At 41.4% G+C, this 23,353-nt stretch overlaps 2 protein-coding genes across 3 annotated transcripts; one reads left to right on the forward strand and one right to left on the reverse strand.

The window, feature by feature from the left end:
- The first annotated feature begins 1,246 nt into the window (after nt 1-1,246).
- Nucleotides 1,247-18,257, forward strand: LOC117812273 (myotonin-protein kinase). Of its 2 annotated transcripts, XM_034682943.1 has the most exons (15): nt 1,247-2,351; nt 9,577-9,668; nt 10,107-10,190; nt 10,406-10,501; nt 10,593-10,741; nt 11,599-11,692; nt 11,817-12,014; nt 12,214-12,462; nt 12,543-12,622; nt 12,718-12,814; nt 13,223-13,383; nt 13,626-13,723; nt 15,532-15,593; nt 15,775-15,849; nt 16,474-18,257. In XM_034682943.1, the coding sequence occupies exons 1-15, from the start codon at nt 2,186-2,188 to the stop codon at nt 16,573-16,575; spliced, it is 1,803 nt and encodes a 600-aa protein (XP_034538834.1). In that variant the 5' UTR covers nt 1,247-2,185; the 3' UTR covers nt 16,576-18,257. The 2 variants fall into 2 exon arrangements, with proteins under 2 accessions (XP_034538834.1, XP_034538835.1); XM_034682944.1 differs by lacking the exon at nt 15,532-15,593.
- An 883-nt stretch (nt 18,258-19,140) lies between these two features.
- Nucleotides 19,141-22,198, reverse strand: zgc:171929 (uncharacterized protein LOC100124596 homolog). The gene is made up of 4 exons (XM_034684351.1): nt 22,099-22,198; nt 21,726-21,949; nt 19,991-20,180; nt 19,141-19,648 (listed from the first exon to the last, which is right to left on the reverse strand). The coding sequence occupies exons 1-4, from the start codon at nt 22,196-22,198 to the stop codon at nt 19,326-19,328; spliced, it is 837 nt and encodes a 278-aa protein (XP_034540242.1). The 3' UTR covers nt 19,141-19,325.
- Between the last annotated feature and the right edge of the window lie 1,155 nt (nt 22,199-23,353).

Here is a 23,353-nt window from a genome sequence, read left to right on the forward strand (position 1 = left end):
TGAACGCAGAAACTGCCTTCATAATGGATATACCTCTGCAGCAGTTATAAATACAACTCTGGTACTGAAGCACAAACAAATGCCACAATCTGTCTTAATGGATTACATAAAAGCAGATGTTGTATCATAACTGAGCACTGAAAGGACATGCAATGCCTAGAAATTATTATTATTACACTGCTTTGTTAAGTGCTGGATCATGATTGGTCATTACATAGACACATTTAAAGGCAACAGTCTGCTGTTTCCTGATAACAGACTGTTAGGATGCTGCTCTGATAACAGTGATAACCTTTCTTGCTACAGCATCCATTCCATAATCAGGAAGCACAGTGGAGACTTATTGTACTGCTCCACTGCCAAAGTAATTGCTAACTTCGGGGCTAACCTCCGGGCCCCGAACACTTTAACTTGTCAGCAGCAGGCAGTAAGAAGCATACAGGAGTCCGGCTTGGATTCAGGAGTCCAGACACCACAAGAACACCCAACAACAACATGCACAGACGTCACTTCCTCCCTTACTGTCACTCACTATACATCCCTCACTTTCGCACACCACTTATTCATAAACAGAACTTCTTAATCATAATATATATATATATATATATATATATATATATATATATATATATATATATATATATATATATATTGATAACAAATGTGGTGTTATCAGGTTGTCTCTCTGTTGTTCCATTGTTATGAGGATTTGACCAATCAGAAACAAGTATTTAACAATCATGTAAATAGGATTATGTTGTGAGTCCTGTGTGTTGATAAAGTACATCAAAGTGTAAAGATAATTGTCTGGTCAGAAAGGTTGTGTTGGAAAAAGACACCAAACAATGACAAACATCTAAAACATTTGAAGTGTGGGTTGCAAAGGGAAATCAAAATAATTTGATGAAGGCAAAAATGTTCCACATTCAGGCCTCAGGCCTCAGTCCTGATTCATGATGTTTTTGTTCTGTCCAGTTGTTCCTGTTTTTTCATCTCATCTGACTCCATCACTCTCATGTGATCTGTGACTACCAGAACAAAAACTCTCTCTCTGCATTTAAAGTTTGATGAACACAAGAAGCTTTATGAAAAGTGTTTAACACAGCTGTGAAGATGGGGTGATAAAGCTGAGGGCTGTGCTGTGGGACAGCTGTGGTGTATTTATAAGGAGTGAAAAGGAAGGAAGCAGGAGAAGAGAGCAGGGAGAGAAAAAGTGTGCAGACAGAGGGCTACAGACTGCAGAGGAAGAGAAAACGGTCAACAGACAAACAGAGTGAACAAACTTCAAAACCAGTGAGCTGGACAAGAGCAAACCATCTCTGCTGCATCCTGAAGAAAAAGGAGAGGGACAGAGGAAAACATGACATGAGAAGGAATGGAAGGGTGATAGAGGGGTGAGAAGAGGGAGACAAAAAGGTAAAAAAGATTCTTGGACAGTTGACAGGATAAGAGATTTGTGCTCTTCAAAACACGACAGAGTGTAACAGCAGCAGCTCTCTGGGATTCAGGTCAGTGGTTCCTGTTTGCTCCGTCAAAAAGGAAAGAAAAGAGGAAGAAAAACAAACAAGGGCAGGTAATAAAAACATCAGGTGACAGAGGGAGTTGTTTCAGAGCATGTAATACATGCCTCTTTATTAGGTTTCAGTGTTGTTGAAAGTTTGGAGTACTTTAAATAGAGGGAGTGGTGAGAAGGAGAGAGGGAGACTCAAACACCAAAAAAGGTCTGGAGTCAGAGCTGGAGAAACAGCAGGCTTAACCGATGCTGCACACTCGTGTGGAGAGAAGAATAAAGACAGTGGCAGAGACAGAGCGGCAGAACAAGGAGGGCAGAGACACAGAGACGAAAACACAGAGACAAAAAAAGGAAAAAGGAAGAAGAAGAGGGAACATGGACTGATGAAACATAACTCCTGAAGTGAAATCGACAGAGAGTGGGGCCAGAAAGAAAAGGCAGGTCAGGAGGGGTTAGTGGTGAGCCAGAAAAAGCTTCCAGAGTGTGTGTGGGTGTGTGTGTATGTGCGGGTGGGTGGGCTGTTACTGTAAATGTGATCCTCAGCAGACCGACCATAGAAACTGAGAACCCTAAGGGGGAGGAAGATCAGCTGGTTGAACATATGAAGTAAACCATGGAAGCCAGGGTTTCACCGATAATCTAAACCAAACAAATCCTCCAACACCCGTCGCCATGTCTACGGGCCCTGGCCTCTGTGCACCTGACCTGGCCCAGGGCCCCTGGACTCTGGGACCCGTTGGGCTCCAGACCCTGTTGGACCTGCTGGTGGGTGTCTACCAGGAATTCTACTCCTCACCCTTCATGAGGGAGAAGTATGTCTCTGGCTTCCTACAATGGGGTGAGTGTTTCCCCCTTGTGTGTATTCTACTTCTGCTTGACTCACACATTAAACTCGTTACACCTGTATCATCCATGGAAATATTTACACACCCACAGTGACTGGACATGTTGCTTGGTAACCCTTTTTGTTTGGCCTCAGATTAAAAACAGCCAACCTTAGTGACGGAGCCAGCAGCCTGTGTCTGAGCTGTAAAGATCTTTCTTATCCTCATAATTAACAAAAGTCAAATAAGACAAATATCTGTGACCACTTTGTTCAGCTATTAAAGACTGAACTTGTGAACAGCCAGTAGCATTCAGCAAGTGAAAAGGTCTGGTTTAAAGATGATGAGGTATCAGGTACCATAGAGCTGGTTATCAACTTTCAACTCTTACCTGCACTGACTGTCTGCTTCAGTCTGACTGACATTAGGAGAAAAGATTAGGATTTATGGAAGTTATTACATTGAAAATCCACACTGCTACAGGAAGAAAATTATCCTGCAAAAAGTTTTCGCGTTACTTTGTAAACTCATTTATGGATTGAATCACATGTTTATTTCTAATGTGACAGCTGCACACAGTACAACTTGATACACAAGATTTCAGCAGTATAGGCATCATATATGATGTGCCCTTATCATTATTTTACTGTACAGATCATCTCTTGGAACTTAAAGGGTTAATCTTACCTGAAGCCAACAGAAAAAAAGAGAGGAAGATGTATTTTATTCATGACTAATGAAATGAATTAAATATAAGTAGTCTGCATGCATTGACAGGCTCAATGATTTGATGTGTTTACTATTTACATCTATGTTCTGTGTGATGAAAAAATGTGACGGTATATGGATCCAAAAATACTCATACACATCAGCTGATGACATGAATCAATGGAAATGACGGCACTTTACTTTTTAAGCCATGACTCTGAACATCCCAACCAGGTGGTAGGTAGAGAGTTATCCCAGGTTGAAGCCAGGGTACAAGAGAGCCAGATTTGTGTGATGGACTAATTAGCAGACTAAGCTGGTGTTGGTTGATTTAAAGTGGTTGGTCATGTTAGTTTATTTCGAGATCACCTGCATTTGTGTCCTGTTATGTGAACTCATCAGTGCTTTTACTTGTGTCATCAACTGATCCTTAGCAGTTTGACTTCAGATACTAGAAGACCGTTGAGCCCAACTTCTTTGCCCTAAAATATAGATGTGTAGACGCTACCGCACTACATGATCATTAAACTCATTTTCTGTAGTGATCTCCCTGTTTGTTTGTTTTTGGCTGAAGTATGCATACTGATGTCCTGAATGTCTGGAACCAGAGGGGGGGACTTTTAACATGTGACTGGCGTGGTAGCAAACACAACATGTGTTTCCTCGCGCTTTGTGTGATAAAATGTATGACAATGTAGTTCATTGATTTCTTTATCGTCTGCACAAAGATCCTTGGATCACTTAAACAACTCAGCTGTTAAAAGAACATGATCTGCACTTTGAATCTTTGTCTGTTTAACCATCATCCATTGTACTGATGCAGCTGCATCTTTTCCATGTTCCTCTACATTTAGACGATTATAGCTTTCCAGTCCTCACTTAAATGATTCCATCACCAGTCTCAATGCATTACACATGTTGAGTGGACATCAACACACTGACAGATTGTGGCACAGCAATATTTTGTTTTCAAATTGTAACCTGGCCTGAAATTAATGGTAAGAAACTTTCAAGCAACATTTTCAGCATTTGCTTTTAATAACTTTGTCTTTTAAACAGGGATAATCCCGTTGATTGTTTTGTAATTATCTGTTAAAGATATCTTTACTTCCATATCATAAGTTACTAGCTGGCCCAACAGCATAAAGCTGGCTTTAAGGTGGAATTCACCACATTCTAAAAAATCTCAGTGGCTTATTATTTATCTAGATGTAGCTGGTGTGGAGCCCTCATAGGCTAGGATACATGAAGCTGAAAAAAGTACCATAACCACAGGTTTGTGGATATTTTTAAATACCAATTTTTTTCACAGTGTTTTGGCCTCACGTCCTCACGTAAAGGAGTTATCACTGAACAGAGGTTTTCAAAAGGTGGAGGTTTTTGAAATCTGTTTAATCATTTTTGTGTAGACAGCTAAAACAAAAGTTTTAGACGTTCTTCATCATTATTCCATTGTGTGAGGGGGAATTAATAAATCACACTTCGTAGTGTTTAATTTGCCACTCTGACACAGATTGAGGAACACTGTTATCAATTACCGCTACACACAATGTTCTTCTGTGGTGTTTGACGTGACGTGACTGATTACACATTCTTGCCACCTACTGACCTGGCTTGCAGGCATTTTAAACCGTTGTTGCGTGGACTAAGAAATATTTCTCTGTCCACACGACAATGGTTTTAAGTATTTTTTTTTGAATGCAGACAAAAAAAAAATGTTTTTAGAATCTTCTCTAGATGTGTGGATGCAGATGTAGACCACTTAATTTCTGATTCAAGTTTTCAAAAGAGGAAGGAATTCCTCAAATTTTGTGATTTTTGTTTTTGTTGACAACATGATTTGCTTTTCAAAAACATTACTTAAAAAAGGTAAAATTAATAAAACATGTTTGGGTTTTTTCAGCCCTATTTTAAAAAAAATTATTTGAAATCCTGAGAGATTTAATTCTGTAGCATCTCTCAGCAGTCCAATTCATTTTCCTAAAGTTGACTGGGGTTTAAAAACAAATGTAACACCTTTGAAAGGGCCCACTGTTTATATCCTGAACAGTCAGTCATAAATATAAATACAGTGAAAGATAAATGACATGCTTTATATTCAGGGTGTGTATTAAACTGTTGCAGCCATACACCATGGCTGAAGTACAAACACTTTTAGAGAAATCATAGGAAGTTATGTACAATAAATACATAATAATCATAATAATAGTTCATACTCTTCTGATACTTTGTGGAATTCTATTTGAAGACTGACCGACAGGCAAGGTCATCATTTTCCATGGATTACTGATCCATTAAAGCACCTCAGCTCTAAAGTGAGCCTCAAAGCTCAGGGTACAGGATGTTAGGAGAAGTTCAGACCTGTGAGTTGATCCTGAAGGTTTTGTGTTTAAAAAGCAACAAAGTCGGGAGAGACAGGCCACCATGTCTCGTCCATACTTTGTAGGAAAGTTGTGGGAACAAGAGCACCTTCACTGCTCACATTTCTTTCTGCTGCTGTCTTTTGTCCCTAATTAGCTCCTATCTTTCACAGAGCACTTTCATAAAATATAGAAGATGATTTCACTGAATGTTTCATGAATGCTGCATGTTGAGACTATTACTGGCTGATCACATGACATCATCCCTTAACTTTCACCCCACTCCTCACCTCCCTCTGTCTCTGTAATGGACAAAGTCCCTCCATGCATGTGACTCATACAATGTTCATCTATTGTATTGACATGTGTGTGTGTGTGTGTGTGTGTGTGTGAGTGTGTGTGTGTGTGTGTGTGTGTGTGTGTGTGTGTGTGTGTGTGTGTGTGTCTGTGTGTGTATGTGTGTGTGTGTGTGTGTGTGTGTGTGTGTGTGTGTGTGTGTGTGTGTGTGTGTGTGCGGTGCTGGGGGGTTGCTGTCATGTGTCACCAGTTACAGGACGTTCCAAATTTATCACCAGCATGTGTCTATGAATGAATATCAAGTTTCAGAGTTGGCTGTCCTTCAACAGTGATGGAGCAGATTTCTTGGTTAAAACTGACTTCAGGTCTCAGAGTCCATCAGATGTATTATGTACAGCAGTGCAGTTCTATGTAGGTCTAAGTCTAGCATCAGGACCAACCACACTCTTTTAATGACACCTACAACTCAAATGTTTGGAATGTGTCATTTAATGACAGCAACAAACCAGTTAGTTGCATTACTACCACCTATGTATTATTGTTATGGAGTGTGATTAAATTACCTACTACTGCAAACACAGTGACTTGTTCTTAACCCTAGAACACTATCGCTAAAATTAGTAACACCATCACTAATGCCTGGTGTTTTTTACCAGATATATTATTCCCAATAAAAAGTACTCAAAAAATATCAAAATATGACAATAAATGACAAATTAGAGGAGTGTTCTTTCATTTTAAACTGTGCCATGTCTAAAAAAATGAAAAAAAAATGTGTCATGGGGGACCCTATAAAAATTATCGAAAAATTTGGAATTCGAGAAAAACAAAATCCTAAAAAAAATAAATGTTTAACTGGAAACTTGGTGTTCAGTCCACCCATTCCTGGAACATAAGAGACTTCCCTGGTGAAGGCACAGTCTCCCGGACACAAAAACAGCTACAGGAGAGAGAAACAAAATGGCATTTTTCAAGTGGGTTAAAGGCCATGCCATCATTCTCAGGGCGGCCTTTTCTCACCCTATGACCAACATGAGGCGTGGCAGGGACAGCATCAGGAGTGGCAGGGACAGCAGGATTTGTGGCAGGGGAAGTAGATTTTATACATTAACACTAACACCGGGTAAAATCCACCCAAAACCTACTGACCCTCTATCACTATTGCCGGGTGAAAATCACCCGAACACATGCCCGTAGGAAAAAACAGGTTTTGAAATAGGGAAACACCCATGCCTTCAAATACATCAAAGACAATGCTGAAGCTACCCAACATAATTAAAATCATGTAAATGTGTTTGCGCGGGTGAAAATCACCCGGCGATAGTGTTCTAGGGTTAAAATGAAGGTCCAGCAAAAACCTTTAGCCACTTGTTTTTTGGAACACACATTTACAGAGACCTAACGTGGGGCCACTATGAGCAAGCGTTTAGATGAAACAATTTGTAGCATTGGCAACAAAAGAGAAGAAACACTCCTTTTAACAGACAGAAACCTCAAGCAGAACCAGACTCATGTTTAACAGTCATCTGCTAAGACCATGCTGGACTTGGATGGAGATGGAGGAAGAAGACATGGATGGAGACAAAGAAAAGATCAATTAACATATAAGAATGCAAGGAGGGCTTTTATTAGCACAGTTAACACTAGAATAGCCATTAGGGTAATTTTGACTGCTTTCACATTTTTGCGTCATGTAACTTTGTTGAATTAAAGATTACAGTGCTGCTGGGAAATAAAAAGGCAACAAGATCATGTTTACCTACTTTGGCCACAGGCAGTCGTAATGACTGCCACGAGTAGATTGATACATTTTCGGGCCAGGCATATGCTTCTTGGTTTCTTGGCAACCATCATTGTCTCTATAAAAGGTAGAAACTGACCATGAGTTAGTGTACAGAGCAATTTGAAAGGTTTGGAATTGAAACTGAGAGAAATAGACATGATTGTTTCTCAGCACTGTTTGTCTCAATGGAATATCGTCATGTGACAGATATGATTATTTTATGGATTTTTTGTTCGTGTAAAGCCTCCCTCTCTCTGTGTGTGCTCACTCTCTCTGTGCTCTGTCTTTTTGTGCTCTGCTGTCACACGCACACGGATGCAATCATGAACTGTTAAACATCATGTCTGCTGTTATTTGTGTCATGTTTTTCATTAGCTGAATAGTTTCATTGTTGCATTTGTTTTGGACTTCTGCATGTTGCATTGTTTCTGAATGTGTGTGTTCCCCTTGATGATGATCATTAGGGTTGATGTACTCTGATAATCCTGGACAGCTACTGCACTTTTTCAGGGGCTTGATATGCTATGCTAAATATGTTTAGCCGTAAAAAATAACGCCCACTGCAGCACATTGCTGACATTCCCAGTCAGTATTCTGGCAGGCATCATCAAACAGAGCCCTGATGACAGTCATCTATTATCTGTTATTCACTTACATTCATGAGAACCAATTATAAACCTGTTTTAAATAAGATAAAATATACCTTTAACATACCAGGATCTTCTGGAAGACATATGACATTAAACATAAATAAAAGACATTACACATATTTTTTCTTCAATTTTATCTCAGTGATGCAAAACATTCCATCTCCCTTTCTGCTCAAGTCTTCTTTCTTTATTTCTCATCTCAAATGTTGTGAGTATTATCCAGTAAGAGAGCCAAAGACGGGTTTAAACGTAAGTGGTAGACATTTCTGTAATAACCTATTGTATCAGAACTTTTCTCTCAATGGTTGCAGTTCTTCGACCTCTTTGGTTTTCATTTTAATGAGCTAAACAGAGGACCACTCCTGTCATTATTTTATCACACTGACAGAAAAACAGCCATCACGTACAAGACTTTTAAAGTCAAGTACAGTCATTTTACAAGAATCAGTGATTTTTACGACACTGGAATAAATGTGATTCATCAGTCTGTTTCTCTGTCAGACTGTGATGCAGCTCAGGTCACATGACCGGCTCAGTCTACTGACCCAGAGCTGCCGTTTATATCTGCAGCGAGGATCTTATGATGTCAGGAAACCTCCAGCTCTGAGTAGACAGTGATGTTTCTCTCTTTAATCTAAAACTAGATCAGAGTGTGATTCTGCATTTCTTACATTCCTCTCAGTGTGAGCAGGAGAGAACTAAACATCAAAATTAAGGAATGGAAAACCTTCCTTCATTCATGAATGGTAGATGCTATTTTTAGCTGAACAATGTCCCTCAAATCTAGACGATCACTCAGTTGAGGAGAAACTCCCTTTACAGGAAAATGCAGTTTAAAGGAGGGTCCAAAAATTTGAATAACATGAATAAAATGAAGATCAGAGAGATGGATGGAGATGACAACTAATAGATCAAAGAATTGATGTCTGTATCAAATATGTTTTTATCACCTGGTCATATCTATCCAATAGCCCTGCAGCACCCCCTCATTGTTATCATCTAGCTCTTGTCAAACAACATGACACATACTATACTATACAAAAATATATGTTCTTCAACATTATTAACCACAAAACTATAATTTGATATAATATCAGAGGATATACAAAGTAAGTGTTGTAATATCTGATTTCTCCCAGTTTATTCAGAGAGAGAATCCACATCTTTATTAGCATTTTATTTTTAATCTCTGAGAATTAATGTTCCCTGATGTGACACCTGTTTGTGTGGACAGAGCTGACACGGTCTGTCCTCTCTTGGCAGCCAGGTTAGTCTATCTCTACCTGTCTCAGAAAGTCTGCTACCATGGGCTGTCTGTTTGAGACAAATACAACTGCAGTCTGCTTTGTGATTCTGTGCTTCAATAGTTAATGTAGCCTCTCTCTCTCTCTCTCTCTCTCTCTCTCTCTCTCTCTCTCTCTCTTCTTTCCTTCTATCACAGCCGAGCCGCTGGTCAGGCAGGTGAAGAGGACTCGAATTAAAAGAGAAGACTTTCACATCCTGAAGGTGATCGGCCGCGGGTCATTCAGTGAGGTGAGACCGTCTGAGCCAGATGTGGCACCTTCAAAGACTTCAGACTTCATACTGAAATACTACTATAATACTAATACAATTTTAGAGGATTTTTAAATCAGCAGATACCAATCAGTATTGACTGGATTATTCATTTGGCATCCTTTACGATTTTACAATATCTTTAGGATTTTTTTTCCTTCATGTCTTTGTTAATCAGTTCTGATTGGATCTGACTTTCTCAACTTACTACATTTTGATCTTTACCATCTTTGAATTGACAACAAAAGTCTATTTGAGTTCTTGAAGCATCTATTTGTATTTGGATCTAAATAATCCTTATTGTTTTATATGACACCAGAACAATTTTATAACAAATTATTGCTATATATTTTATGAGCTTCATGGAATCAGCAAATTGGTTGAAACAGTGGTTAATCTGTCTTGGCTGTGTTGCAGGTTGCTGTAGCTAGGATGCGGAGCACTCAACAAGTGTATGCACTGAAGATCATGAACAAGTGGGACTTGCTAAGGCGAGGAGAGGTGCACACACTGACACACACCAGTACTCACATTCACAGGACAAACAATCAGGCCAGGTTTCTGCAGGGTCATAAAGTCAGGGCTGAGATGGAGGAAAAAGAGAAAGTCCAAATAATACATTTGGATTTACATTGGATGTGTGTGGTGTTAGTATTTGGTTATTAGTCTCTCATCCTTGCTTTATTTGACTAACTTTATTTCTGTGAGTTGTACAGGCTGCATGTTACCAGGAGGAGAGGGAGGTTTTGTTGAGGGGTGACAGACGCTGGATCACAGAGCTGCATTATGCCTTTCAGGATGACAACTACCTGGTACATAGCAACATGATAATTAATGATTTAGTAAACAATAAGTACAAAGAAAATGTATCACATATGCACCTATCCAACTCCCCTCCCTCAGTACCTGGTGATGGACTACTATGTCGGAGGGGACCTGCTATCCCTGCTCAGTAAGTTTGGAGACCGGATCCCTGAGGACATGGCTCAGTTCTATCTGGCTGAGATGGTCATGGCCATCGACTCTGTCCACAGACTGGGCTATGTACACAGGTACACTAGCCTCTTTATTAACAATGGTACTCATGTAGTGTGTTATATATGTGGGCTGTCACTGTATCAGATTTACACCTTACAATTATGGTTAGGTGATTGTCAATACTGATCGTCAATACTGTTATGGTGCTCTAGCCTCAAACGGTCAGGATACATCAAAGAGACAAGTCCAAAACAATTACTGGTTGAATGTGATATTTGGGCCCTCGGGACATTAATGCATTAAAAACAGGCATGACTCTGTAGTGGAAATCACTGCATGGGCTCCCAGAAATATTTTCTGTGAACAAAGATAGTCGCAGCAGCCACAAATGCAGGTTAGAACTGTACCAGGCAAAAAGAAAATCATATATAAGCAGGATCCAGAAAAAACAGAGACTTCTCTGGACCCAAGCCTGTGTAAGATGGACTGAGGTGGAGTGGAATACTGTCCTGTGGTCGGATGAATCAAAATCTGACATTTCTTGGGGAAACCTTGAAGGTGTGTCCTCCACTCTAAAGAGAACAGGGATCACCCAGATTGTTGTCAATGCACAGTTCGAAAGCCAGCATCCATGATGTTATGGAAATGCACAAGTTCATAATTGGAGGTAGCTCACACATCTGTGAAGACTCCATTAATACTTAACAACATGCAACAGCATCAGACGATGCCTTTCTTTAGGAAGACTGGTCATAATACAGCAAGAAGATTCCAAACCACTTTCTTCATAGATTACAACAGCATAGCTCCGTAGTAGAAGAGTCCAGGTGCAAAACTGGCCTACAGTCCCTTCTTGTCACCTAGTGAAAATAATTGGTGGAATAATGAGGGAAATCTCACTGTCATCCATTCATCTGCTTTTCTTCCACAGAGACATCAAACCTGACAACATCCTGCTGACAGAGGAGGGGCACATCAGACTCGGAGACTTTGGGTCCTGTCTCAAGCTCCTTGAGGATGGGATGGTGAGAGACAACTTTGAGTCACACTAGAGATACAAACTGTGCTCCAACATTGTTTCCCGAGAGAACAAATGCTGAAAATATTGGCCATGGATTGTTTTTCTTCAACTAACTAATTTCATTGCAGGTTCACTCCTCTTTGGCAGTGGGGACTCCGGACTACTTGTCTCCAGAGATTTTGAGGGCAGTGGAGGGAGGGGGAGGTTACGGTCGTGAGTGTGACTGGTGGGCTCTAGGTATCTGTGCCTATGAGATGCTGCTGGGGAGCACACCCTTCTACGCCGAGTCCATCTCTGAAACATACGCCAAGATCATTCACTTTCAGGTGCACACTGTGACAGTGTCTTCAATTAACTGATGGAAACCAGATGCTTGTAACATAGGGGACATATCAAGCATACCAAACACTAACATTTTAAATTAACATTCACATTATGTTCAGACGTATGAGGATCTGCTAAAACGATATCTTCTGCTGACAAATGTCAAAGTTAACGTCATGTTGTTTCTGTTTTTCTGTTCAGGAGCATTTTGAGTTCCCTGCCTCTGGCCCTGAGATTTCAGAAAAGGCTCACTCCTTCATCACCGGGCTCATCTGTGAGAAAGAAGTCCGTCTAGGGAGGAAAGGCTTCACTGACTTTAGGAGTCATCCTTTTTTTACCGGACTCGACTGGGGCTCCCTCCATAAACTTTCTGCACCCTACCTCCCTGAAGTATCAAATCCAACTGACACCTCTAACTTTGACATCCTGGACGATTGTGTCACTGAGATGGTATTATTTATTACACATTCGTGTAATATGCACTTAAAACTTGACTCTGAAATTACCTCCACTCTTGTTATTCTCTGCAGGAGACGCTGTCTGATGTCATGGAGAGAGCTCCAATAGGAGTACACATGGCTTTCGTTGGATACTCCTACACTGCGACCAGGTGAGCTCTAGGTTACAATTCATCAAATGACTGTAACTGTGACTGGTCCTATACCAGTCTCACAGGGTGCTGTTGAATTTGTCTCCCTCTTACAGTCAGACGGGGGCTGTTGACCGCAGTCAGGACATCATGATGCAGATCGACCACACCAGGCTGAGGGGCTTTGAGAGTCTTTACACACCAAAGAATCTGGTGAGAGAGCGTGAAGTCTGCACACATGATACATCTGCACCTTGTCCATCTGTTAGTTTGCATCACCTCATGACCACGTTTCAGACAACTCACTTTTGTAATGTTTGAAATGTTTGCAATGTTTACTGCAGCAGTGATTTGGCATCAAGGCTATGTCCTCCTTCTCCTAATATCTGTAGCGTCTTAGTTGGAGTCTGCTGGTGAAGGCTGGGAGTGGTTGGGTGAAAGTATCAGCAGTGATGTCATGGCAATGAAAGAGCAGAAGGAGAGAGCAGAAATCTGTCAGACTTGAACAGAAATCCACATATCAGGAGATGTTGGGCATATTAACACAGCTCTGTATTTTCAGGTTTTTGATGACAAGAAGTTCTGTGTCTTTTTCTTGTTATCCTGTGGGTTTGAAATCAGGGCCAGCTGTGGCAGCTCACAGAAACTATACCAGATGAGCTACCTGAGCTGCTGGAACTCCCGCTTACTCTGGATCCTGGTCCTGCTGTATCCACTAGCACCAGCACCACAGAAGAGGGGCAGACCGACCACATGTCAGGATTCAGTGAAGATCAGCAGAGGTAAAAGTTGACTGTAACCATCTTAGTATGCATTGGCTGGATTATGGTTCACAGATTTCACAGGTCGATGTGTATGTCTGGTTACTTATTATTAAAACAACAGGATATGTTTGGTTGGTTCTTTACTTTGGATTTGGTGTATCCAAATCAGCAACTTGTATAACTTTAAGCTTTACTAAACTCCGATAAAGAAAAATTTAACCGAAAACGAGAAATAGTATCTCTTTGTCTTTCTCCTCCAGACGGTTAGAGGAAGCAGAGAGGAGATGTTGTGAGCTGGAGAAAGAAATGGAGCGAATGAAGGCGGAGATGAAAGACTGGAGGGTGCACAAAGAAACAGGCAAGATCAACATCACTGTCACCATCATCTTCATCATCCTCATCATCATCATTTTCATCCTTCATATCATATGTCGACATATCTTCTGTTCCTCTTTGCCTCACTTTTATTGTCCAAATTTACGTCAGAACATGGTGAGATCCAACATACAAAGATTCATGAAAACAAACACGACAAAGATTTCGTCAAAGTTTTACAGGACGTGGCTGCTAAAGCCCAAAAGATACTTATTAAGAGAAACTGATGTACCTGCTTTTCAGGTGTGTAATTTACTGCTAAGCTATACCAGAACTAGATAACTATTTATTTAAAATACTTATCTCCCCTTAATAACAATTAAAAAAATGAAACTAAACATCGACCCCTAACTAAAATTAAAAACTGGAGAAACAATGTGAGAAAAGACGATGTTTCTACGAATTCAAACAGACCTACAGAGCCGCTGAAGTCTAATCGGGTGATCACTTTTATTCTGTGTGCACAAGAGAATTAACTTCTCACAGGAATTACATCATGCACAGAACATATTAAAGTATGCACACAAGTTAAAATGATCCTCTTTGCGGATCGCTGGTGGCCTAGCGATCTAAGTGCCCCACATACAGAGGCTACAGTCCTCGTTGCAGGGGTTGCTGGTTCGATTCCTGGCCGCAACCATTTCCTGCATGTCTTCCCCCGCTCTCTGTCCTATCAAATAAAGGCAAAAAAAAGATCCCCTTTGCAGGACTTCAGGGGCTCTGCACAAAGCACAGTTTTTCTCTATAATCACATTTCACTAAATATTTGGAGGCTGAGGACCAAACAAGCTGCCACTGTCAGATGAATGCAGAAGAGCATGCGACAGACTCACGCTTCAGCCATTCAGCGCTTCACTGACAGACCAACAACAAAGATCCAAGTCTTACTTTTGAATGTGCGTCTGAATGTGAGGCGTGTTTCTCCGAACAAAAAGCTTTCAGGCTGTTGTAAGGCATTCGCCCCGTGGGCCGCTGTATTTGTGTGGCTTAACAAAACACAAAACACTGTTTCTCCTCTAACGGTTACAGAGTATTTATACTGCAGCCAATGAAAAAATTCTGTCCTCACACAGCCATATAAAGTTAGAGACGTGGCTTTGTTTACATTGTGTCATATCTGACCCACTTGGTTGGAGACAATCTGGTAAGGCTGTTTTCAGAATGACCTTATTACACACACGCGCGCGCACGCACGCATGCACGCACGCACAAACGCACGCACACAAGTACGCATGCATGCACGCGCACGCACACACACACACACACACACACACTTGCAGCGCTGTGAGGTGGAACGAGTTCCAGACAATCTGAGCCACACTGAATAAACACTGTGCTGCAGAGACCCAGCAGCTTCTGCTTATGTTGGAGACCTCGGTCAGAACACGGTGCTAAATACCCGCTCTAAGAATAGCCTCGGTATGCGAGGACTTAGATACATGTTTCCATGAATGCGCACAGTGTGATGAGCTTTCAAACAGGCAGTGTTGAGGGTCTTGCTGACTGATGGGGGAAGGCGTGAGGTGGATGATCACAACTGTCTTTGTGTCATGATGAACTACCTTTCTTCACTTCAGCCACTGCTTCTTTCTCACATCTCCTTTTTCTCCTCACATCACCACACTCACATCCTCATTGCCTTCATCACCACAAAAATGAACTGTTTGGGTTCTGTCCTGTCTCTTGAGTTACATAAAGTCTGGCTGGATCGCAGTGCATCCAAAGGCTGAACGCCTGTAACATTGCTGCTGCACAACATAGCTCTGACATTCCTCTCTCCTCTGATCCCAGAGCTGAGTATCTGCCCAGCATCTCTCGCTCTGCCTGCCCACTGTGTGGACACAACATGGGATGTAAGCCTATCTTTAATCCACTCATATTGTCTTCTTTTCTGCCACGTTTTAAAATGCATGTTTGACTCTCTTGTTTAAGAAGCTTTGCAGTTGTTGTAAAAGTAAGGCAGAAATGAAAAAAGCAGAGCCGGCCTCCCGTCTCTATGTGTCTGTTCACTGGTCTGACCTACATGTGTTGCAGAGGCAGAGAGCGCCCCCAGGCTGCCACTACCCGCTGGTGATTCCACTGCACCGTCACCTGCTCCTGTTCCACAGGGTACAAACTCATCACTCAAAAACAACATTATGATACCACAGAGAGAGAATCACATCGTCTGTGAAAAAAACAACATTCTGTGTAGAGTGTGTTCTCATGTCTTCCAAAGTTAAAATACCCTCACTACATGCTTAAGATGTTCAACAGTAAGTGCTTTACCCACAGGGGATGTCAGCCAGCTCAACCCCTTCAAAAGCATCACAGCTGCAGTGTATACGTAAAAAAATAATCTTAATGTGAAGGTCCCCATACAGTTGTTTCCACTCATATAGGTCCCCTCTAACTGGAGGTGGTTACTTTAACAAACAAACGCATGCCTGTCTCTGCAGAGCTGAGAGAGATGATTTTAATTCAAGTACAACTCATTGACAAGGGGTGTGATGAGATCTTGTGCCAGGATATCTGCAATACTAAAGCGCAAAGCTATTTCTCCTCAGGGGGATAATCTGTTTTGTGGGATCAGTACATCAGGTTTTCCCTTCATATTAAACCACAAGGCAGCCACCTCAGCCTCACTTCTGTCCTAATGTTTGATGCTGTGTTTAAACAAGAATAGACTATATCTTTGCACTGATATTTCACAGTTTCTCATGCTTTTTTCATCCCCTGTTTGTTTTCCTCCAGGTACGCCTGCCACAGGTGATGAGTGAGTCGTACCTGCTGGTGTGTGCAGAAGGTGGGGAGCTCCAGGCCTGGGACAGGCACTGTTACACTGAGCTCTCCTGAAATTGCTGACTTCTCCACTCTGTGACAGGACAAAGGACTGAGCCCTGCCCTGCGCTCACAGTCTGCCCCACTCCTCAGCCTCCTACTCTTTCAAAGATGAAGGAGTGCAGGACTGCAAGCTTCTCCTCCAGGAGCTGCTGAAGGTGTCAGTGTGTGTGTGTTTTTAGGATGAGAAAGGCAGGACAGACTTCTGGAGGCTACACTGGAAGACTTACTGAGGATCTCCTCTTATGTACCTACCCTGCTCTCCAAACTGAAAGAAACAATAGAATTGCACTGAGTTCACAGCACTACTGTGTGACAATGACACTGATGTTTGAGTGACACAGAGGAGTCACTCTATGTGCATGCTATCTTCAGCCTTTAGACCCTTTTGTTGCCTTGTAGTGGTTACACTGAATATGTGACTCTACACCTAGGGTTGGTTTGTAATCGTGTTGCACTACTGCAGTCTCTGCTGTAGTTCCTGCTGTGCTGTTTTAGTTTTTTAAATATTTCTAGTATGGCTCCATTAATAAAAGTCATAATAAATACAGTGTGGCAGAGTGCAATAACAGAAGCAGTCATATTTTGGTTAAAGCTGAAAGTGTAATGGAAAGTAATTTAAAGGTGTATTGCAGAGCTGCAGAGATGTATACTATTTAGGTTTTTATCATAACAGGGCTGCGTTTTTTGAACACTCACACACTCTGAATTTAACAGTCAAAAAACTGTGATTTATTCCCTACATTTTTAGTTTTAACTAACTCTTTGGTTCTATGTTGGCAGACACTGTAATCTCTTTATTTTGATTATTTATGAAGCAAAAAGTGGAACTGAATGTTAACGAGATGTAAGCATTTAAATTGTGTGACCAGTGTCTGATTGTAAACTTCTCCTCAGGATGTTAGAAATGTGTTTTCTTAATCACAGCTTTAGTCCTGAGTAAAAAGTGCACTTCTTATTAGATTATTACTCTGCTGATAATCAAATACCTTCACAGCTTCCAACACAACCCCAGCTTCAGTGTCATGCACTCGGTCTTTGATACAAATATTTAACCTGGTACAATACAGTCAGGAGCCTGAGTGGGAAACGTGTAGACAGAGAGGAACAAAAGGTGAGGGTGGTGTTTTTATGAATTGATATTGAAAGCAGCATTGCACTGACGTGTTACACTCAAGGTAACACTTGCACTCTCTGTTGCATTATAATTTTATTTGAAATGTAAAAACATCACTTCCAGTAAACAACAGGATTTTCGTCAGAACCTCAGACGTGCTGATGGACTGGCACACGTTCTGTTTGTTCCTGTCTGACTTCGGCTTTGATTTTGTTGAATTTTCTAAATCATTTTAATACATCGTGTAACAAAGTGCCTTAGTGATCAAAATTGAGATGCACATTTATTTGCATATGCAGGTAAGGAAAGGCAGCTAATATGAGAGGAAAGAAGTGAGTCCAGTGTAGCTGGTACCAATGAAAAGCTGTTATTTAGGTATGCCTGGCATCAGAGGAACTATCTCACTAAAATTCTTGTCTCTCTTTTACAAAACATCAGGTGGAGAAAATATACAGTAAGTCTGCTGACTGAACTCCAGTGGCTATGTGTGTAAACAAGTGTACGAATAAGGAATGGCTTTCAGTCCATGCATAGCCAGACCCAATACAAAGATCAATAAATGTTGAATGATCCAAAGTGATCACAAGATCCTGTCTTTCTTCTTTTTCCATACAACCCATCCTCACTCTTACTCATACTCAAATTTGACTCCAAATCGGAGCAGGACTGAGAGGAAGCGGTCTCAGACTTACAAACCAGAGCTTCACCACATAATGCATTTTTTTAAGGATGATATAGGGAGTATCACCAGTCTGTGGAACTCATCAGGAAGCAGGAAAATAGTGTCCACAAACTGTAAAAGTAAAGGCCCATGGATAGCTGTCCATAAACATGGGAACTAACAGTACTAGAGAGCTGAAACTCTGAAATAGTGGTGAAATTAGCTGTATCAGACTTCTAACCCTTATTTTTCTTAAGCTTTGGCAAGTGTACATTGACTTATTCCTGTGGCCAAGTTACAGGACTGTGGACACGTTAACAAAGTGCTGGAGACCTTTAACTCACTGTGTTAGTTCTTCACTCTAGCCTATACTACTATCAGTTTTCAATTTAGCCTCCTACATCCTGTTTTGAAGATATGAAGGTGTCCACCGTCCTATGCTCTTGAATGCAGCCAACGTCCACTAGGTATAACTTGGGAACTAAGAGTGCTACAGAGCTTGCAGGACCTGTTATGACTTTTGTTCATTGCTTTGACCTTTATGCATTTCAAAAGTTCTTTAAAATCAGTACTTCAACATTGATTTGCCCTGTGTTTCCTTGCCAGCTTTCTCTGGAGTCCAGGGCGTGTGTTCCAGGTTTGCCCTGGGGGATTTAACATTAATTGTTTGTTTGCTGCTGAATTATTAGCTGAGTTTATCTAAAAAAACATACATAATAACACAATGAAGACATTATGAAAATCTCTCCTTGGGTTTTTATTACAACAGTAAAAATGGTGAAAGAAAAGAAAAACACTGGAGGTAATCTGAACAGGATGAAAGAGGAGTGTAGATTCAAAACAAGAAGTGATGAGTGACATTGAGAGGGTACAGACAGGGATAGCATTAAAGTGTTATTTGAATACTTAATTAAAGCTAATTCACTTTATTGTCATCTATGGATGGTTTATAAATACATTATAAAGCAGTTCAGCATTACATGAGCCCTACATGTAGTAGGCTGGCGTTGGGTACAGCAGGTATGGGTGGTGTTTACGGTCTGATGGTCCAAAGCTGCTGTTCTCGTGGGCCTGGCGGCGGTAGTACCTGCGGAGGGAAGGGCTCCCGGGATGGCACTGCCTCACGTGAAGGAAGTACTCATCAGGTCGGTTGGAGGTGAAACCACAATCTTCACATACGAATATCTTGGAGCGTCTCTGCCTGTAGGCGTACTGTTGGTGAACGCCATGGATCTTCCTCATATGAGACTCCAGCGAACAGCGCTGCGTGAAGGCTTTCTCACACAGCTCACACTTGTAGGGGCGTATACCTACAGCACAGGGACACAGACAGAGGTTACAAACATTTGTTTATGTGACCTGCATTTATGATTAGGTATGAGTGGCTTTCAGTTGTGTGACATTAAAAGGAATTTGTGCTATTACATTAACTTTGACAGTCCTGGTGTAGACCCACTTCCTTGTCCCTTGAAATGTTTCTTGGACTTAAAAGCTGCCCACACTTAGCTGATTCCAAGGCAGTATAAATGATTAAGAACTATAAAAATCAACAACCTACAGATGCCCTACATTGCATGTTTTGTATACAACTCAGCACAAATAAGTGAAACAGACAAGCATGTGAGTGTGAGAGAGAATTGTTCACCCCTGACCTGTGTGTGTCCTCATGTGCCTCTTGAGGTCAAAGGTGTCGTTGAACCCTTTGCCACAGAATCTGCATGGGTGTCTCTTCACCAGACTGTGACACTTGAGGTGTCGGGTCAACATGCGCTGCAGGGGGAAGATTTTGTGGCACACTGAGCACACAAAGTCTCCTGAGCCAGGGGAGGAGCGGGGACGGGCCTTGCAGGAAAAGATTAGTTTACAAATCAGCTTAAATACGACAATATAACAAAAACTCTGTCGTCTTCAACTCCTCAAGACACTTTGAATAAAGTCTTATTAATACAATATAACAAGTGCCAGTCATTGTAAACAGTGGAGCTGCAAAATCATACTTTCATGCAGAATACCCCACTAATATGGCTCCAAGCTAATTTATTATTCTTCTGCATATAAACCATACCTTCTATATATTTCAATATAACATGCTGTGAAGGACCTCAGCAATGTGTCTATGCTTGTAATACCAAGAGCACATGATGAGGGACAGAAGGAACATGCCCCCTCAGATATCCAAAAGTTTGGATTAAAAAATATAAAAATAATAGGCAGATCTAGTGATGCACCTGCAGAGAACTGGTTCATGTGAGTCAGTGTGTCACACCTTACACAGACTGCAGGCTGCAGCGTCATTCAAGATAGTTATTCAGATATCTGCGTCAGGTCTCATGGTCTAATGCACAAAATTCAGGGACTAGTACAAAGTCTATCTTCTTGGCCCTCCTGACATTAGAACTGTTTACCTTTATAGTCTTTTACCCCAGGTCACATGACACTCTTTTGTTATGTTCATACACATGCTTTCCTATGACAAAGTTCTGACGCCAAACCTTTGTACATTACTTTCACAACAGCATAATGTGTTCTTTTTCTGTCCTCTTTGTGTCTCTCTGTCTTGCTGTCCATCCTCGGGGCCAAGTAAGTACAGATAATTTAAATAGTATTAAATAAACATCATGGACATGCAGAAAATGTCCTCGCTTTCAGTGTGACACATTAAATGACAGGGCAACTTCAGTATGTAGACACGTGACTAAATGATTGACTTCAACCTTTGCTTGAAGTATCACAATCTAAAACACAGAGATGATAAAATAGGAGGTCAGTTCTTTTTATTCTGACAAAATAAAGCAGCAGAGAGAGAGAGGGAGACAATCAGGTAGAGTTCATAATCTGCAGTCAGGTTTCCAATAACTGGTGGAAGTAAGTGACTTTTCAGATGTCGTCTCCAAGCCTTAGGAGTAAGTGGACACAATGAATAACCTCAAAGTATGCAAAACGTAATTTTACATATCATTGTAATTGATATTTAGGTAACATAAAGATCTTTCTCTTGTTCTGGTATCTCTGGTCAAAGAACCAGTTCAGGCTCTTTTGGAAAGTCTGTGAGTTTGGTCTACCACCAAGGAAAAATGGTTACCTTCAGTTTAAAGTGATTATAAGCAGCCATGAAACAACAGTGTTCTCTGTGATGATTTGTTTATTAAGTAATTCTGGGATGGTGCAGAGGGAGACGGAAACAGATGTCTCTCTCATATTTGATTTGTATGTGGTTTTCATTAAACTACACATTAGTTAAATGACCATATGGATTATCTGATGGTATATCTATCAAACATGAACCTCTGTCCTCTTGATGTAGTCGTTGTGAGATCAGCAATGATGGCAAACAAAGCTTCAGCTAGAATGGCCTGAGACACTTAACCGGGCAGGTACTGAGCTTACCTTAGCTCTGTTGATCAACGCCAGGGCAGTGGGGTGGTAGAAGGAGCCTCGGAGCATCAGTGAGGACCAGTCTGGTCTGGTGTTAGCCACAGGTATTCCTGATCCAGCTGAAGGGACGGGCACTCTCACACCTGTTGCTCTGGCAGTGGAAACAGCGTGAGGCACAGGGGCGCTCTGTGGGACGTCTGGACTGCAGGGTTCCTGCTGCTTTGAACTTTCACTCTCTGAAATGAGAAATGAGGATGAGGCTGATTACTTTCTACCAAAGTTAAAGTCTAATTCATTACTTTGTACAAGTTATACATCTTGGAATATTTAAACAAACATACTTTTATAATCTGAATATTAATTGTAAGACCCTTAAAGTTCTTACCTGCAGTATTGTCTTTTTTCCACTCCAGCTGCTCCGGCTCTTTCCATTGCCATGCTCCGCATGCTCCAGGTTTCTTTTTCACCAGGAAAGACCTCGGCATCCTTGCAGTCTCCCTCTTTTCTTTTCCTTCTGTTGGTCTGTCTTTAGCTGATCCTTCACCCTCTGCCCTTGAACTTGACTGATAAAACCGCCTCCCCTCTGTGAACTTAGAACTCAGCTAACTTCCAGTCAGTACATCCCTCGATGACATGCAGGTGCAGTATCCCAGCTAAATCACAGCACTCATTTCCATACCTCCCTGAGACGAGAGGTGAGGGTTTACAGACTGGGGGAGGGGGGTATTGTGACTCCGTTGACTGTGCGCTTGCGCCATTTTAACTGGTCCCCCACCAGTTTTGCATGTCAGGTAGTGAGAATCCGGAGAGATTCACATTCAAGTGGCCCTTGGCATGCAAATGTTTGGCCCTACCAAGCCCTGGCCCCAGACAAAGGGCACGGTCTGAGTAACAGGAGCGAGCACAGAGAGCCACAGCCTTAACTGCTAGGTAAATCAGCTCTTTCTCTTTTTGTGGGCTTCTTTCTGCTGCATTGTTTGGGAGGATTACAGAGCATCCACAAACGCACACAAAGGCCATTCACACATACACAACAGATGTCAAGCACTTGCTGTCTGTTGACTGTGTACTTACTCAACAGCACAAGCATGCTCTCTGCTCTGTTGTTATGTTGTCTTGGCTGCTCATCATGGTGGGATGGCTAGCAAGAAACCTGATCAGAACATGTGTTGGAATGAATGAATGAATGAATGAAAATGTCCAACCTGTTCGTTTTAAACTTCAGAATAAAGGGAAATTCTGCACATGAGCAGTGACAGATTTGAAAAGTGTCTGTGCAGTCCGTGAGTGCAGTAGAGGAAAATCATCTGCATCCTCTGCCACTCTGCAAGGCAAATCCAAACGCAGCCTGAGACTAAACCTCAGGATGCAAATAATAAGAGAGGTCACTCCAAGAACGTCCACAGGATCAGGTACTTCAAACTGTACAGTAGTATAAACACACCAACCTGACCATTAAGAGTGCACTCTAATACTGCTGACTAAGCATTCACAGTCTGTAGATACTATCACATTGAAAAGCAACAGAAAGAGAGTCAAAGTAACATACACTCTTCCACTCAGACTGTCAGTGCATGGTGTTCAGGTGGAATGTGGTGCTACAATATTTAATATAATAAATTAATCACAAATCACTGCTT

This window comes from Notolabrus celidotus, chromosome 5 (genome assembly GCF_009762535.1).
Source record: "Notolabrus celidotus isolate fNotCel1 chromosome 5, fNotCel1.pri, whole genome shotgun sequence".
In the NCBI taxonomy this organism is placed as follows: Eukaryota; Metazoa; Chordata; class Actinopteri; order Labriformes; family Labridae; genus Notolabrus; species Notolabrus celidotus.

Coding starts and splice junctions, on each gene's coding strand:
- LOC117812273 (XM_034682943.1), top strand. CDS start 2,186: ATGTCTACGGGCCCTGGCCTCTGTGCACCTGACCTGGCCCAGGGCCCC. Junction 9,669..10,106: donor GCCGCGGGTCATTCAGTGAG/GTGAGACCGTCT, acceptor GCTGTGTTGCAG/GTTGCTGTAGCTAGGATGCG. Junction 13,384..13,625: donor TTCAGTGAAGATCAGCAGAG/GTAAAAGTTGAC, acceptor TTTCTCCTCCAG/ACGGTTAGAGGAAGCAGAGA.
- zgc:171929 (XM_034684351.1), bottom strand. CDS start 22,198: ATGCCGAGGTCTTTCCTGGTGAAAAAGAAACCTGGAGCATGCGGAGCA. Junction 21,950..22,098: donor GAAAAAAGACAATACTGCAG/GTAAGAACTTTA, acceptor TTCTCATTTCAG/AGAGTGAAAGTTCAAAGCAG. Junction 20,181..21,725: donor CGTTGATCAACAGAGCTAAG/GTAAGCTCAGTA, acceptor TTTTCCTGCAAG/GCCCGTCCCCGCTCCTCCCC.